This window comes from Grus americana, chromosome 7 (genome assembly GCF_028858705.1).
Source record: "Grus americana isolate bGruAme1 chromosome 7, bGruAme1.mat, whole genome shotgun sequence".
Lineage (NCBI taxonomy): Eukaryota > Metazoa > Chordata > Aves > Gruiformes > Gruidae > Grus > Grus americana.
The window spans coordinates 31,183,810-31,199,453 of record NC_072858.1 but is presented as its reverse complement, the minus strand read 5'-3'; the positions used below and the strand labels follow the sequence as shown (position 1 = coordinate 31,199,453).

At 48.7% G+C, this 15,644-nt stretch overlaps 1 protein-coding gene across 1 annotated transcript; it reads left to right on the top strand.

The window, feature by feature from the left end:
* Positions 1 to 2,319: 2,319 nt before the first annotated feature.
* On the top strand, positions 2,320 to 5,792 carry ADIRF (adipogenesis regulatory factor). The gene is made up of 3 exons (XM_054832315.1): positions 2,320 to 2,465; positions 3,819 to 3,881; positions 5,205 to 5,792. Exons 1-3 carry the CDS (start codon positions 2,405 to 2,407, stop codon positions 5,309 to 5,311), a joined length of 231 nt encoding a protein of 76 aa, XP_054688290.1. The 5' UTR covers positions 2,320 to 2,404; the 3' UTR covers positions 5,312 to 5,792.
* The last annotated feature ends 9,852 nt before the right edge of the window (positions 5,793 to 15,644 follow it).

Genomic DNA, 15,644 nt, shown 5'->3' with positions numbered 1-15,644 from the left:
ACAGAACAAAATGAAAACGCAGGGATAAATTGCTGTCAAGTTCTGAGCAGATGACACTCAAATCCTCTTTTTTGCTCAGGTCAATAATCTTTTTTGTATCTGAGCACTCTATATCTAATATCGGTTCAAAATGCTTCATGTTAGCTTTAGAAGAGTAATGTTAACTCACAAAGTGAATAAAGAAGATGCAATACATTCCATTAATTTTCTGATGTGGTTTTGTAACTCTGTGAGCCACCTGATGTACAGCCCGTTTGTCCCATCATATGGGATAAATACATACTGTACCAAAGGTCCTTTTTGCCTCTACTCTGGGCTGCATTATAATGATTGCACCATGTCAGGTTGCCAGGCAAGTGTAATTTGCTTTCTTTGCTTTTTTTTTTTTTTCTTTTTTTTTCCTTGGAATCAGGATAATGCTATTAATGCTAAGGATAAGATTACATTAGATGAGGAGTTATGCTGCTATGCTGACAGTGGTGTGGGTTTTACTCATAAATTCGTGCTACTTAATGTTTTGATCAGGACGTAAAGCAAGCAGTGGCACAGATCCAACACCCATACTGAGTCCAAAGTGCCAAACAAAGCTTTCCACTTGGAAAAATAATAGTAAATATATTAGAATAATAGTAAATAATGGTAGAATGGGGTAATCTAGGCAGCCATCAGAGCAGAATTAGAGATCAATATTTACCAGAACTGCTCAGGAGTCCCTAAAATCTTGCTATAATGTGGTGCATGTTTAATGCTTGGTGTAAGCGTGCATCAGTTTTAAATGTTCTCCCAAACTCCTGTTCTCCCTTTCAAGCAGGGTACCCCAGCCAGCATCAGCGGGGCCCCGGAGCTGGAAATCCAGCAGCAGCAAAGAGCCAGGAGGGCAGCTGGAAGGTATTTGGTGAGGGAGGCTGGGCACGTCCTCCTGCGGGCCACGAGGAGCTGCCTGGTGAGTGCTGGAGAGCCGCTTCCTTGCTCTCACGAGCTCCAAAATATTGGGTGCCTTTCATCCGACATTTTCCAAATCCAAGTAAGAAAATTGTTCAGAAAAAGAAATCAGCAAGGAATTGAAAAAGATACCTGAGGTGAATATATAATTAAAATGCTAATTGACCTGTCGAGGGGGAAAGAGAATTGCTGTTTGAAATAATAAATGAGCGGTGCCAGCGGTGCGAAAGTTGGAAAGGGCTCTCCGAAATGACAGGCTGAATAGGAGCGGCCGAGGAATGCATTTAACCTTGTTTTTTGCCGCTCTTCCTCACTCGGGTACTAATGAGGTACTCAACTTATGAGCACTGGCGCTTCCCACCCTAGTTTACTCATGGCATCTTGTTCTCGTGCCCATTTCTCAACAAAAAAAGCTTTCCTCAAGAAGATGAATATGGGTATGAGTGTGAACATCTGAACCGAGATGCTTTGTATGCTGGAAAATGGCGATGAGGAATCCGAGCCCCACAAAGCCAGCGAGACCTTTGGCCCCCGACTCTGCCAATAGTTTATTTGCACAAAGTTTCTTTGTACTGAGGATTGGTGGCAGAAAACATAAATTCTACAGGCTGGTGGAAATCTGTGAAATGCCAGAGGTTAAAGCCAGAAATTTTTATGAATGTAGTGAAGCTAGGTAAGGAAATGATTTTAAACGTTATTTCTGTAATAACAAAACCCATAATACAAAGCCACACTTGGAAAAGCTGGTTTTGCTAATCTGGCTTCTTTTTTTCCCTTCCCCTGAGAAGTGCTAGCGCTGACGTGGGTTACCTGCCTAGCCCAGGGCTTTGCAATCCGACCTGAACCGGCAACTGGAAAGATGACCAGATTTGCAGTTTCTTATGAAAATACATGTAAATTACAACTCTAACAGTATCCCATCTGGCAAGAAAAGGGGATTGTGATTAAAACTGCTGAAAAATGGATGCAGTTTGGGCTCTTTTCTGTTCTCAGGAGGTTCAACTCAGGATGAAGGAAGGAGAAAGAAGCCCGGCGGGGACGAAAGTTGGCCGTGCCCAGGCACTGCTACTTCAGTAGTTTTCCAGCACTCCTCACACAGCTCAGTTGAGTGGTTTTCTCTGTCTGTGGTGGTGGAACAGGTTTTTTTGTAGTTTTGATTTTAAAAAAAATAAAAATCAAACTTATAAACAAAGACAGTGCGATGAAGCAGAAATCTCTACCCGGGCACACCTTCTCACTGGGGAGGATAAATAAATGGCTTTTCTGTGTGTATTTTCAGCGTTCATTCCTCACATTCAAACTCCACCCATTGTACCAATCACCCCCAAAAGCATCAGCAGGTCTCCTGGCACACGTATAAAACCAGGACAGGTCAGGACACCCCTCACATGGTGTGCTATACATCGCCAGGCACTCCAACTTTCTTGAAGCGGAGGAGTGTTTACAGGTGTCAGAAGCCACAATGTCAGGTAAAAACTTCCAGGGACTGAAGGAACAAGCTGAAGGTGCAGCAAAAGATGCTGGTAAGAAAGACTAAATGTCCTTCTATAGTTGGGGGGGGCTTAGGTGCCGCTTTCACTTGCAGAAACCACAATCTGAAGTTACACCACTAGCTTCAGCGGTGCTAGCAGGACACGGCGTTTCCTTTTCTTTTGGTTCCTGGGGGGCCAAGTTTTGGCCATCACCTGGAGAAGGTCCCAGGCTGGCCATGGCTCTCGGCTCAGAGTGGACAACCACCCCCACCCACAGCTCCCTCAGCAGCTGCTGAACATCATCCAACCCTTATCGCTCCCCAAACTGATCTTTAAACTCTGTGTTTTCAGAGCAGTGAAGCCTGGTTTGGTAGTAATAACCTTTTGTGTCTGGCATTTACATTGCTCAGGGTGGTCTTTCCTCACGCTCTGCAGAGGTTTTTAAACTGCTTTCCTTTTAAGAAGTTGGAGTTAACCTTTGATTAATGTTTGCTACTTGGCTTGACTATCAATGCCTTCTGGTAATAACTATATTGATTGCAACGGACTGTTTGTAATAAGTAGTATGAGTATGTTTCTGTTGTATTCTTCTCCAGCAGTGATCACCAGACTTTGCAGAGTTTAAAAAAAAAATCTGTGCACACATTTCTGTCATAGCTATGCCCATGTTGTACGGCCAAACACTGTATTATTATTAGCAGCAATTTTTCAATGCAAAGTATAATAGCTTTTCCTTTAAATGAAAAATGTCAATATATGTATAGCTTATGCTAGCGTTTCATATTCCTCAAAAACTGCCAGACATCTCACAATTCCATGGCATCTCATTTTTTTAATGCTTTATATTCTGGAGTTGATCCATTACATTTCTAGCTTCTGCTCCTCTTCTATTAATATCTTGTTTGTAAAATCTCCCTTTTCCTGTCCTGCTCTGTTGAACATGTTTGCTTCCATTTTGGAAAACGCGCTACTCCCAAATGGCGCACAAAGAAAATGCGTGCTAGAGGGCCAAACTTCTCTGAGCAGAATAAGCTAGAAAAATCAACAAAAGCAAGTGTAGTGTAAAATAAGCAACTGGCAGCTAAATGTCATCGTTCGCACTCACTGCTAATCTTTGCTTCTTTATCTCCTTTTTATGTTATCTTCTTATCTGCCATGAATTTGCTCAGCTGCCCATAGGTGCTAGGTGAGCGCTAATCTCATAGCAAGCTGCTCTGGCAACACAGATAGTTCCCAGGGTGCCCACGAGCGAAGCACACGGCCTCAGCCTGCTCCCTCCCCGCCTGGTCTCTTGCCGGGGGCATAACCCTCTGCGGATATGCAGAAAAGCCGAACGACGTAGGGAATTCCTACAGGCATAACCGTGAAGATCTGGAAATGAATTTTTTTTGTCCTTAATTACAGCAAACACATTGGGACAGGCTACTCAGGATGCAGTCAACCAGATTACAGATGCAAGCCAGAAAGGTAGGAGAAATAACGTTCAAGAAGCGACGGAGCAGCTCAGCACAAGCCCGCAGCGGGCAGTGCTCATTCCTCTCTGTCCCGCGGGTGCGCTCAGCCTGAAAGCCCGTGGTTTCACTGGCAATTTTTGGCCTCTTACAAATCTCACAGGACCAGATTTCAGGATCTGTTCCTTAGCAGCTCCGTGCGTTTATTGGCAGACGTACCACGGCAGCTGACTCCCCGCCCCGGCCACCAAGTCTCATGCATGACACTCAGATTTTGGCTTCTTTTAGAGAACACTCATGGGAACAGCATGGAAAAAAACTTGGTTGTTTTTTCTTGAGGATTAGGTAACCCTGTGACACGTCTTGCTTCCCCGTCCCGGAGGGCAGGGGTCCACCCAGGTCCAGCCCCACACCGGCCCCCAGCGCCTGCTGAGGCAGCGCCGGGGTCAAACGTTAATGGTCCTGCGGTGGGAAAGGTGCCGTCAGGAAAGCGTTGGCACCTCGTTTCTGAGGACTGGGGACGAGTTCAACTGAAAACCTAGCGCAGTTCTCACTTAATTGTAATAATTTTCTAAGAATGAGGGGAGAATTAGCAACTTCGGGATCTAGAACGTTTAATGAAAACCAAAATGCGTTGGCAATATCTCCTCAGAGCAGGTACCCCCTACAGCTCCGTGATGGGATGAGAAGGCGGGAGCTGGGCGCTTGTTAACGTTAGACGGGAAGGCAGCAAAATTGCCAAAATATATCCGAGATCCCAGAGAGGAGGGAGAGGCTGTGCCCCGTTTTGGGGGGGGTCTCCTCCCTCCTGCTGAGACCCTGCTGCGGTTTCCCGTCCCAACCCACGTCGGGCCCTGCGCGGGGGTGATCCTGCGCCCACAGCCGAGCACAGCTCTCACCGGCGGTGCCTCAAATGAGCAACTGGGAAGGGAATAGAGGAGAAAGTATCCTTCACCTTCCCTAGCCCTTGATAGGGTTGTCTATCCCAAACGTCCCAGTATTCACAGCACCTCTTAGTCCACAGCACCCGCCTCCATCAGCCGGGCTACGCTTAGACCAAAATCGATCTGTTCCAGCTTTGTCCCATCATTCATCTCATATTGCTTCAGCTCAGCACCCAAAACTTCCAGGTGACCCCCTCCTATTTTGCAGCCCATCCTAAATACATTCTGCCAAACCCAACTATAACCACCTGTGGAGAACAATTTTTTTTTTAAAAAAGAGATATATTCCTGTATTTTTATAATCTAATAATTTTCACACCTCCCCCTTCCATCATAAATATTAAACCACGTTGCATTTTTCAAGCTTTTTGTTTATCTTTTTCCCTCTCTTGCAGCTATCGACAAGGCTTCCAAGGTGGCGCAAGATGGGGTAGAAAAAGCAACCGGACAAGCTGCAGAAGCAATGTCTGGCCTTGGGAAAAAATGTGGATTTAAGAAATAATGCTAATTTAAGCAAACTGTATTGCATGTAAAAATCTCTCTTTGGTAAAAAAATCTGTCTTTGGTCTGCAATTCCCTACTCCTTTGTGTGGAAAACCAAAACCTGGTAGAGATCTGGATAATTTCTCTCTCCAAATACAAAGTTTTAAGGCAAAAGGCCCTCTCATCCTTCATATAGGAAAAAATACATCTTTTAGCACATCATGTAACATCCGTTCAAAATCTTCAACATCACTTAGAAGGCTTCAGCAATGTTTTTGCCCTGGTCTTACAACAGCGCAATGCTTATTGCCACATTTGCCGAGTGCATTTAAAATACTGGTGACACTGTTCGTACTCCAGGACTCCAGAACATTCGTGTGATGAAACAGAGTTTCCTTCCAGTAATCAAAAGTTCAGCTGGGGTTATATTTCATGTCAGTTGTTTGTTTGTTCCCATCTGCTGTATTTTCAGATTAAGATAAATAAAATGTATTGTAAGGTTTTTCACCACCCAGAAATATATCGCCTTGTTTTGTACTCTCGTTGTTCTATTGGGCTTTCAGCGAAGGATTGTACGATGCCTCGCAGATCTCTTTTGCTTTTTGATTCAAAGCCCAGTGAGGTCAGTGACCGTCCTGTAAGGGAGTCGTTTTGCAGGTTGGTGGACAGACGTATGGAAACCAACAGCCCCGCGCCGCAGAGGAGGCGTCCACCCCCTCAGTCTAGATTTCTTGTTATCCACAACACATCTCCTGTTAAATCTCACAGGGAAATAAATCGGACACTTTATGGCAATGCACACTTGCAGCACGAACGCTGAAAACAGCCGGTAGCGCTGATGTGAGCGACGGCACCGCGGGGTGCTCGGCACATCTCTAATCACGCCTGAGCTGCGGCGTCCGAGCGGCGCTTGCAGGCAGCCCCGGCCGTGCTGCGGAGCGGCTGCCCGCTCACAGGGGCCGTGGCGCAAGGGTATGGAGCCGGGGCGGGAGAGGCAAGTGGGCAATCTTCTTGCCTAGGAGATGGAAATATTTATTTTAGATTGCTGCTTGCTGGGCAATCAGAGGCTGCTGCAGCCAGACAGGGTGCCCACTTAGCGCTGCCTCTGTCAACAGAAGGCGCTAATACCCACTTGCTCACACTAAGTGCTCGTACCCCGGCCTTCGGGTGTTTCTCATTGCTAGGCAATATTTCCTTTCCTTTCTTTTCTTTCTTTTTTTTTCTCTTTTCTTTTTTTTTTTTTTTTCCCCTCCTGGTTTGAAGCCTTACTAGCCTGATTTCAGTAAAAAGCTAATCTGGGCTTTCCAAAAGAAAACCAAAAAATAACCCAAACCATCTGGATTTAATGAAATAGGGCAATCCGGGCCAGCTCAAGATACCGCTGTCTTGCACCTGTTGACCAAGAGCTGGAGCTGAGCAGGGGTTTTTGGAAGCCGTGTGTGCGCCAACCTTTGCGAACGCGGTCCTAGGAGAGATTGACACAGCGCCGAGCCCAAAGACCGCTACGGTCTGCAGAAGGACTGCACGGACCGAAAAGCCTTTAGAGGACCCTCTAAGTGATAGACCATCTGTGAGTAAACATCATCCAGGGCTTTGCACAGAGCGTCCCAATGCAATGTCCACTGTCATTTAAAGCTTTAAAAGCCTAAATATTTACCCAAGTGCAAGCTCACACAAAAAACATTAGTCTATTGCACTCTCAGTTACTGGGCAACCTCCAATAGTACTTAATTATTTTGTACTTTCCATGGTTACCTCCCTGACGGTGAAATCTTCAGAGAATGAGCTCTTTAGGCTCGGCATTTCAGACGCCGGTGCTGTGTTTGTGGGTGACAGTGGTCCATACACCACTCTCCATCACACCTTTTTTTTTTTTCCTGCAAACTGTTTCTTAGTTCATATTGGGAAAAAAAAAAAATAAAAATAATTGAGTAGTTGTGGAGTTTTTGCCAGTTATCCCCTTACATGACTGGTTCTATTCCTGCTGCTTTGTGCGCGGGGAACACAGCCCTGACTCCTGGTATGTGGTTTTTATGTTCCCTTATTCCAGTCACAGGCAGCGCCTTCAGCGTAACTGCGCCAGTTGTCACCGACCGCTGCTCTGGCCCAGCGTTGGCAGCAGCACTGGCAGGGTCGGGGCTGGACCGCCTGGCTGCAGGGACCGCTGGAGGTCATCCACCCCATCCAGAGAGGAGAAGCACCTTTCTCCATCCGGCCAAGGAGCACCAGGAGGCAGGTCCTGACTCCTGGTCCCCAGCGCAGGGATGCCCTTGCTACTTCGGCACCAGTCCTAGGAGCCTGATGAGGCTATTTCACATCTCTTTTGTCCCGAGGGTGGATGCCGTGCCACAGGCACTCGTGAGTCTGAGTCACTTGCTGGCAAGTGTTTCTAGGTCTAGACTTCAGAGCTTTGCTCCACAAAGAAGGTCACTGCCTTACTCACAGTGCTCTTTGGCCTTAAAGCATTTGGGGCTGTCTCTCCCTTGTGCATCGTGCAGGGAGCCATGTCCCAACCCAGGACTGTGCCTTCCCATCCCACCTGAAGGCTCCAGACGTTGTGTAAGAGCAGACTGGACAACCTTAGAGCTCCTACCAGCTCATCTGCCATCGGCCCAAGAGACGTGTGAAGTTATCCAACACCTGAGTTCTCAAATTTCCTGCAATCTGCTTTTGGGTGTGCCCGCACCTGCCTGAGCCACCAAGTGCTGAGCAAAGGGGATTCATGTGCCAGCCTGGCCAGGCTGCCCGGTACAAGCACCACCTGCCCCGTGCCCCACTCCCACACCCCAGAGACCTTCCCAGGGCGGCTGGGGGACAAGCTGCCGCCCCATCTCCCCTTCGCAGCTCAGCAGGGCAGGGACGCAGCGGGCACAGATTTTACCAGACTGCTCGAAATCCACCTTCAGTTCCTTCCTTTGCCCAAGAACACGTGAATTCTCATCTCAGGTGAATGCTTTGATTAATGGTCTGTGGGCTGTCAAAGATCCAAGCTTTTTGAAACCTGTCTTTGTCTGCAGTTTCCCATCATGTGGCAAAATGCAAAGGTGATTTTTTTTTTTTTTTTTTTTTTTTAAATCCTCACCACCTCTCCCCGACCCCGGTGCCCTTTACCAGGTTCCCGTGCAGTTTCCCCAGCAGGAGACCCCAGCCCCCGTTCCTGTTCAGTGCCGCTGGGCTGGGCTCCACAACCCCCGCACCACTGGGGCCAACGGCCTCCAAAAAGATTTGCATGAGCCATTTTCAGTTTGCTCATAAGCCCTGCCTCAATAGATGCTTCTCCTGGTTTGTGTCAGCCCCGCAGCCGCTGCCGGTACCACGACAGTGCACATGCACATACATACAGAAGTGATGCTTGTTTAGTTTCCCTTTTGCCTTCAGATAGGAAATTACCAGGAAATTTCATGCAAACAAACCTGGTTTACAAGTAGCTACTTCTTCCCACTTAGTAACAGTTCACAATGATATTTTTTATAGTAACAGTTCACATAGATATTTTTTTATTCCTTTCTTTGCAACTCCTAGACCAAGCCCAGGCAAGCAGGAGTGCCCTTTGAGCATCTCTTGCCTTCGTGGTTAATTTTAACAGCTGGGAGAGCAGAGCTTATGGAAAAGCTGGACAGCAGAGAGCACACACTTTTCGAGCACTTTCTTCCTGCTCTTCTGTCGGCCTTGGCACGAGCAGCCGCCCAAGGCCTGTCAGCATCACCTCACCTTGCCTCAGTTTTCCCCGGGTCCCCCTCTCACACGACGTTAGATGTGTCATTATTGATTACTGACGGAGCGCTCAACGATTGGAGTGTGATGTTTCTGTTCTGTTTCTTTTATAAGAAAAAGAATAGTTTCTAAAGTTAAATTGTTTTAGCTGCACGTTTCATTTCCCGTGTCTAACCATTTATGAAATACAGCCTCCTTCGTCCTTTAGGGCTAACCCTCCGCCTTTTTACCTCTTTCCCCAAGTCCCCCTTGTTGCATTTAATCAGGTTCTCGCCCCTGTGGCGCACCCTGCGCCCCTGACCCAGACCCCACAGGCTCCTCTTGTCCCTCCCTGGGCTGGGGGGCTGCTGCAGGGGGCTTTCCTGGCACAGCCGCAGCCCGGGGACCCGGGGCTGAGCGATGGGACGTGGACAGGGCGCAGGCAGGACGCGGGTGGCTGGTGCAGGAGGCCAGCGGGCGCCAGGAAGGAGCCGCAGCCGAGGCAGTGCCAGGGCTCGTGGGGCACGAGTGCGGGAGCAGCTCGCTGCTTGGTGAGGATGCCACGGAGAAACCGCTCGCCAGGAGATGGGGCAGCACGCCTGCAGAAAGAAACTCGCCCTCCTAAACATAAAACCAAGAAGCATAAAGTTGAGTAAGCTGTTGCTGCACGGAATGCTATTCTCCACGTACCACTGATACGTGCTGGGCGTGAAGCTGCCGTGCTGGCTGCCTGCTTTGACTGCGTTATGCCATTACACTACGACCTGAAAAAATGTGGGACGACTCCCCCGCCCCAGGCTGTCTCCCTCCCGAAGAGCAGCAGCAGCAGCAGCAGCAAGCGGTGGCAATAGGACTCAGGGAGCCTGGGCAGGACGGGCTCTGCAGCCTTCCCCTCCTACTCCGAGCAACTACGATTGCTGGGTGAACTATGTTGGAGGGTTTATCCCGGCCACTCCCTGGAGTCTCTGGATATGAACAGATTTATTGTCTGTGATGTTGTCCAGCTTCTTTTTTGGCGCTGCCAGCACTGTCTGCTCCCAGAGCCTGTGGCGGCAGTGGGTCCACTGGGGTTTGCTGCCAATGGGACAAAAGCAACCTTCCTTTCGTGTTTTAAATTCATCTCTCACAAAGTGCATAGATTGCCCCTCCACTTGAAACCTTGCAAGGTTTGGTAAATAAGGACCCTGCTGCAGGCTGGGCTGGGGCGGAGGGGCCCTTCCCTAAAACCTGCCTGCACCTGGGTGAGGGCTGGGGAGGCTTTAAAGGGGCTGTGAGCAGGGGCCTGGGTTGCTCCTGGCTGCAGACATGGTGGGCAGGTAGGAGTGGGGCACGCGAGGCAGCTGTGCGCTTTGCGGGGAGGAGGGAAGTTGGTGGCACGTCGTGTCGGTGGCGCGGTTGCTGTGATGCGGTTGGCGTGGCTTTGCCCCCAGCGCTGTGATTTCTGCCCCCCCGGGGGCCGTGGCTGTGTGGCAGTGGGATGCGACCCCGCGTGAGAGGCTGAGGTAGCTGCCGGCGGTGGGTGCTGGCAGGCGGCGGTGTTCAGCCAGGCCACGGTGGGTGTCCCGCAGCCTGCGCCCGTGGCAAAGGACACAGGGTTTTGTCTCTGTGCTCAAGCTCTGTGCGTGCCCGTGCTGGCTGGGCTTAGGGTGTGTATGTGCTTGTGCCTTGGTGGCTTTAATGCGTGTGTTCAGCAAGCTGTGCTGGCATCGCTCGCTCTGAGGAGTAGCAGCAATGGCGCAGAGGGACAGCTCGTGTTGTAGAAAGCCACGGTGCTGCTAGGCACCTTCTCCGCCTGTGCTCGTGTGAAGTTAGGAAACGCGGTTACCGAGACGTGTGCTGCTGCAATGATGGGTGGTGAAAGCTGCGGCACTGAATGCAATCTAATGTCAGTTTAAATGCGTATGTGATGAAAATCCTGCTGCTGGCACAGAACTACACCTCTTCACTGATTTTCTGTGGTTTTAGTCTATATATAGTAACAGAAAATAGGTCTGTCCTTTTTATATTTGAAAACTGCTGTGTGTTTTAATGCTGTATGGTTTTACTCCTGTGAGGCAAATATCACCTTCACCTGTTTGTAGGGAGTATGGCAATGGCGTGTACTCTCGCTACTGTTACGATTCCATATGTACCCACAGTTGGCGTAGTATAATTAGGATTGTTTCTGTAACTTTATTTCTACACTCGTGCTCATTGGGAAGTCAAAGCCTCAGTGCCGGTGCTGTACCGAGCTGCTCACGACTTAGCGATGCTGTGGCTTTTGAAAACAGAGTTGTGTTTGCAGTACTGGAGCGTGGGAGAGCGGGAACTGTCCTTCGCTTTGCAGCTAGGACAGCATGAAGAGGGGCATCTCTAGTGGCTCTCCACAACGTAAACAGTCACCTCGCCAAATACACAAGCCTGCTGCTGACTCCGAGTCTCGCTGGCTTCACACGTCTCTCCCTGTCAGTAATTGGAGCAGCAGCCGAGCAGGACTAGGAAATTGCTGTTTCCTGCAAGCAAGGCCAGCCGTGGGTAACTGCGGATGTTGCAGGGAACAATGGGTGCATTTTACCGCCCGGCTGCTGTGCCATGAATTTCTATGGGTCAAATGCTGCTCTGAGTTATCCAAAATGTTTCAGGGGGTTTTCTGCATCGTAGGTCAGTTCTGAACTTTGTCAATGCACCTTGATGTGATGTCAAGGAAGATGTTAATCTAAAACCAAAATTGTTACTTTCCTTCTGGTTTTTGTGAGCATATTCTGGTAGAATTTGCTTTCAGATGTGGTGACTACGCCCTTTCCTTCTGTCAGAAGATAAAATGATGCAGAGAAGCCCCTCCCCACTCCCAGAAAACCCTCCACGTGGTATTCAATTGACATAAAGAAGGGCTTCGTGGTCAGTACGAAACTGCAATGGTTGGAAGAAAACAGCACTTGTGCTGTAATGCTGGAAGGGATATTGTAGAGGAATTGTTGTTCATGAAGCAACATGTCTGGGATCAGGAGAAGTATTCCTAGAGCCTGCTGTGGCGGTAACTGTAGGCAGAAGGTCAGTTTGAAGAATAAACCCCGTGTTCTGAGGCAGGTTACACTTTTTTCCCCCCTTTTCAGCAACAATTATTTGATCAGCAGAGCGAAAGCTCCTGTTTAGTGTGAAAGGGCACAAAAGTAGGTTCTACTAGAAAGCAGGTGATCATAGGAAAAAAAAAAATGTAGATGTTTGAGGTGAGAGCAGCTCTCGGTTGGCTGGACAACACATAGGAGTCCCGTGAGAGGAAGGGGACGGCGTGCTTGGCAGCCTGCCTCCGGCCGTCCTGTCCCATCCCGCGCAGCCCGGCCCTGTGCCGTGTCCCACCCCGTGGGCTCTGGCCCGGGGATCAAGGCGGCAGCTCAGCTTTTTGTCGCTCGGGGCAGGTGGTGCGAGCCCGGTGTGGCAGCTCAGCGGCGCCTGGCCCCGGTAAGGGCACGCAGAGGCGGCGGGGCTGCAGCCCACCGGCCCGCACCTCTGGCCCACGGCCCTGGAGCCTGTTCCAGTGTTCGCTGGGGGGACAGAGGGGAAGCATGCAAACATTTTCTCTTCGCTCTTCTGAGCCAGGCATTGGAAACAAGGGGTTAAAATATTAGTTGTGACGCACTGTGAGATTACCTTCATCTAACACAACAAAGATTTCATCAGATACTTTAAGAAGCAGAGTTAGCTCCTCCCATTTCTCTTTATAGCCATGAATTTTAAGTCCCATCGGGGAGGAAAAAAATGTAGGCAGGAATCATCCGAGACTGGATACTTTTCTATGTAAGGTTTTGAAACGCCAAAGTTGATTTAAGCAATTCTTCAGCCGAGTGTTTTGCGATGCAAGGTTTTTCTGCCCAGTTCACAGTGGGCTGTGCCTGCCTGTACCTCCTCCCGCGGCACCGGCTCGGGAGCCTTTGGTCGGGACAGCTGTGGCATGCACGCTGTTTACCAACTTCTCGACGTGGAAAAACAAAGCCTTCATTCCTGGGCCAAGGAAAACTTGTGCTGATTAATCCACACCCTCTCTCTGGGGAGGAAAACAGCAAACATTCGTGTCTCTTCACCCTTTTATGCCTCGTGTATTAATCACCCAACAAGGGCTCCTGGCTTTTCACTGTTCCAGTTTGCATTTGCCCTGTAACTGCTGGGAGGAGTCCTGCTTTGTCTATAAAAAGCTGCACTTTGCCAAACATTGTAACAGAACCGAATTTAGCGATTCACTCACCCATCCTCTGCGGGGAGAGAGGACGGAGCGCAGCCATGTTCGGGATTGGGAAGAAGCTTGCTGAGGAAGCCACGCAACAAGCTGAAAGCACTGCACAGGTGGCAGGTAAATACAAATCTCTGCTTTCCCTCCTCCTGCACCTTGGGCGTTAGAGTGTGTGTCCTGCTCCCACCCCTGCAGCTGGGAGCAAATCTGTCTCTTAGGCACGAACTCTATCGATGCTCTCCTCAAGGGTGCAGTCACTATGTCCTGTATTCTCCAAACCCTCTAACACTATAGTAAATGAAGGACCGATATCTACTACGGGCTTCCCACAACTTCTCCCACTCTGACTTTTACTGTGTGGGTGTCTAGAGGATGCACTGAAGAGAGAAGAGGCCAGCAGAAAGCCAAGAGGGGAGGCAAGGCTGCTTATCTAGGGCTTTGTTTTCTAATGTGAACAGCCATGAGAAATATGAGGTTTGCAATAGTGTAGTGGATTAGTTTCCTGAAGCTCTGAGGGCTTTGATCTGCTCAGTGCTGCACAAATACACGCAGTTATGTCAGCTCCGCTCTGCTGTCAGCGCTCCAGCCCTGCTGGTATCGCAGCCGCTCGCCCCACCGAAAGCCAAAGGGCAGTTGCAGGGGCTCGGGGCACCTGAGCCAAGTTTACTCCTGCAGAGAGGCTCGCGGGATCGGCCCTGAATTTAAATAACGTGCCACTTAGATGAGCCGTTGTTAGTGAAGCTTTAACACAGAGATCCGCACTGGTGCGATTCCTGAAATGTTTGTGCTTAGTGTAACACATGAGCAGTGGAGATTGGTTCATATTTCTTTACAAGACACTTCGGTAAACTCTCAAAACCCGACACTTTGTCTGTGACTTCAAATGCAGTAGAAATATTACTTGCAGGTGATGTCCTCAATGAAGCAAGTGGGATGCCTGCTACTAATTTACCGTCTATCCTTGCTTCAGTTTGCTAGGAAGATGAAAGATGCCTAATCCCGCATCCACTGCCCCCTTTCCAAAGGTGATTCTTAAATCAACTGGTTTTATGCTGAAACACAAAAGAGAAACACCAGGATGTGGGCAATAGGAGGGTAGCCATCAATTTTTGTTTTCAAATAGACTTCTTCATTTTGCTTTTGCTATAGAGCAGCCATAGAAATGCATATTTCTGGAGGTTTTTTGATGTTTCTAAAAGGTTTTTTTAATATCATGGAAACATTTATCTATGGCTTCCTATGTTAGAAGATCGATATGGATATTTTAGAAGTGGTATTTGTCACCTTGAAGGAGCTGAGTAGGAATCTCAGTGTCCAGCTGATTGAACTCAGTGTTTTGGAGTCAACAAACTCTAAGAACAAAGTTTTTAAATCGTGGCAGCAGTCCTTCTTCTGTCCCATGCACTTGAAGCTGAACCAGTTCTTCAGATACCAGCGGTCTGAAGAAGTTCTTTGCCTGCACCCTGCACGCATCTGCCCAGCAAGTCCTGTGCCACAGCACAGCCCTTCCAGCCGGGCTTGGATCCCAGGCACGGGCCTGACTCTGGCTGCTCACTTCTGTGCCATCGGCGCGTACCTTGATGACGAGCAGTAAATACGCAGCATGTAATGCTGAACTCATGTTGCATCAGTGTCAGAACTGGGAGTATTATAAGTAGGGGTACCCTCCAAATCCCCATTTAAATGAAAACAAAGTGGGATTTTATGCTAGTGTTTAACTAGATCAAGACTGTCCAACTGGTGGCTGTACAACTATTAATTACCTTGTCTCTGAACTACTCCTGTCGTGCCGGCACGTGCCCTGAAGGCACAGTCCCATGAGCCATTGCTAAATTCGGAGTGACGCAACTGGGCTTTGCAAGTTTGCAAGCCCAAGCTAAAATTAGCACCTACCCCCATGGTTCCTAAAAGGAGCCACAAAATCAGCTGTGACCCAAGATTGCTACAGGAAGCATTTTCCTTGGCCGCACCTTATGAGCAACGTGCGTCATTCATGTTAGGAAACTGCAGCAAAAGATGATGCACGATGAGAATTAGCACGTCTTTCAAGCAGTAGAAAGTGTCCTACAAACCCAAGGTGAAATAGGCCACTGGTTTTTACAAGGCACTTAACAAAACAACTACTGATGAAAAGCCATTCAATCCAAGCCTGGAGACCTTTGAAGTTTTAGATGTTCTCGGTCCACTTACATGTCCTTCTTCACCTTGGCACTTCTCCCTCATGCAATTTCCACCAGGGAATCTGGCTTGCTCAGTCAGCCCCTGCCTTCACTGTCTGGTGTGCAGAACACATACCTATTTTTTTAAAAGGTAGTATTTGGAGCCAGGGGGAATAAAACAAATACAGGTTCAGCTGAAGGCCACTTGCCCCAAACTTTTATTTGACTCTTGTGAGCAAGACTTCCCTGATCATAGCTCCTGGAGGCCAATCATCCAAGTATTTATCGCTATTTTC

What these genes read in the sequence shown, in the direction of transcription:
- ADIRF (XM_054832315.1), top strand. Translation starts at nt 2,405, where the DNA reads ATGTCAGGTAAAAACTTCCAGGGACTGAAGGAACAAGCTGAAGGTGCA. An exon ending in AGGTGCAGCAAAAGATGCTG is followed by an intron (nt 2,466 to 3,818) that starts GTAAGAAAGACT and finishes CCTTAATTACAG; the next exon opens with CAAACACATTGGGACAGGCT. An exon ending in TACAGATGCAAGCCAGAAAG is followed by an intron (nt 3,882 to 5,204) that starts GTAGGAGAAATA and finishes CCTCTCTTGCAG; the next exon opens with CTATCGACAAGGCTTCCAAG.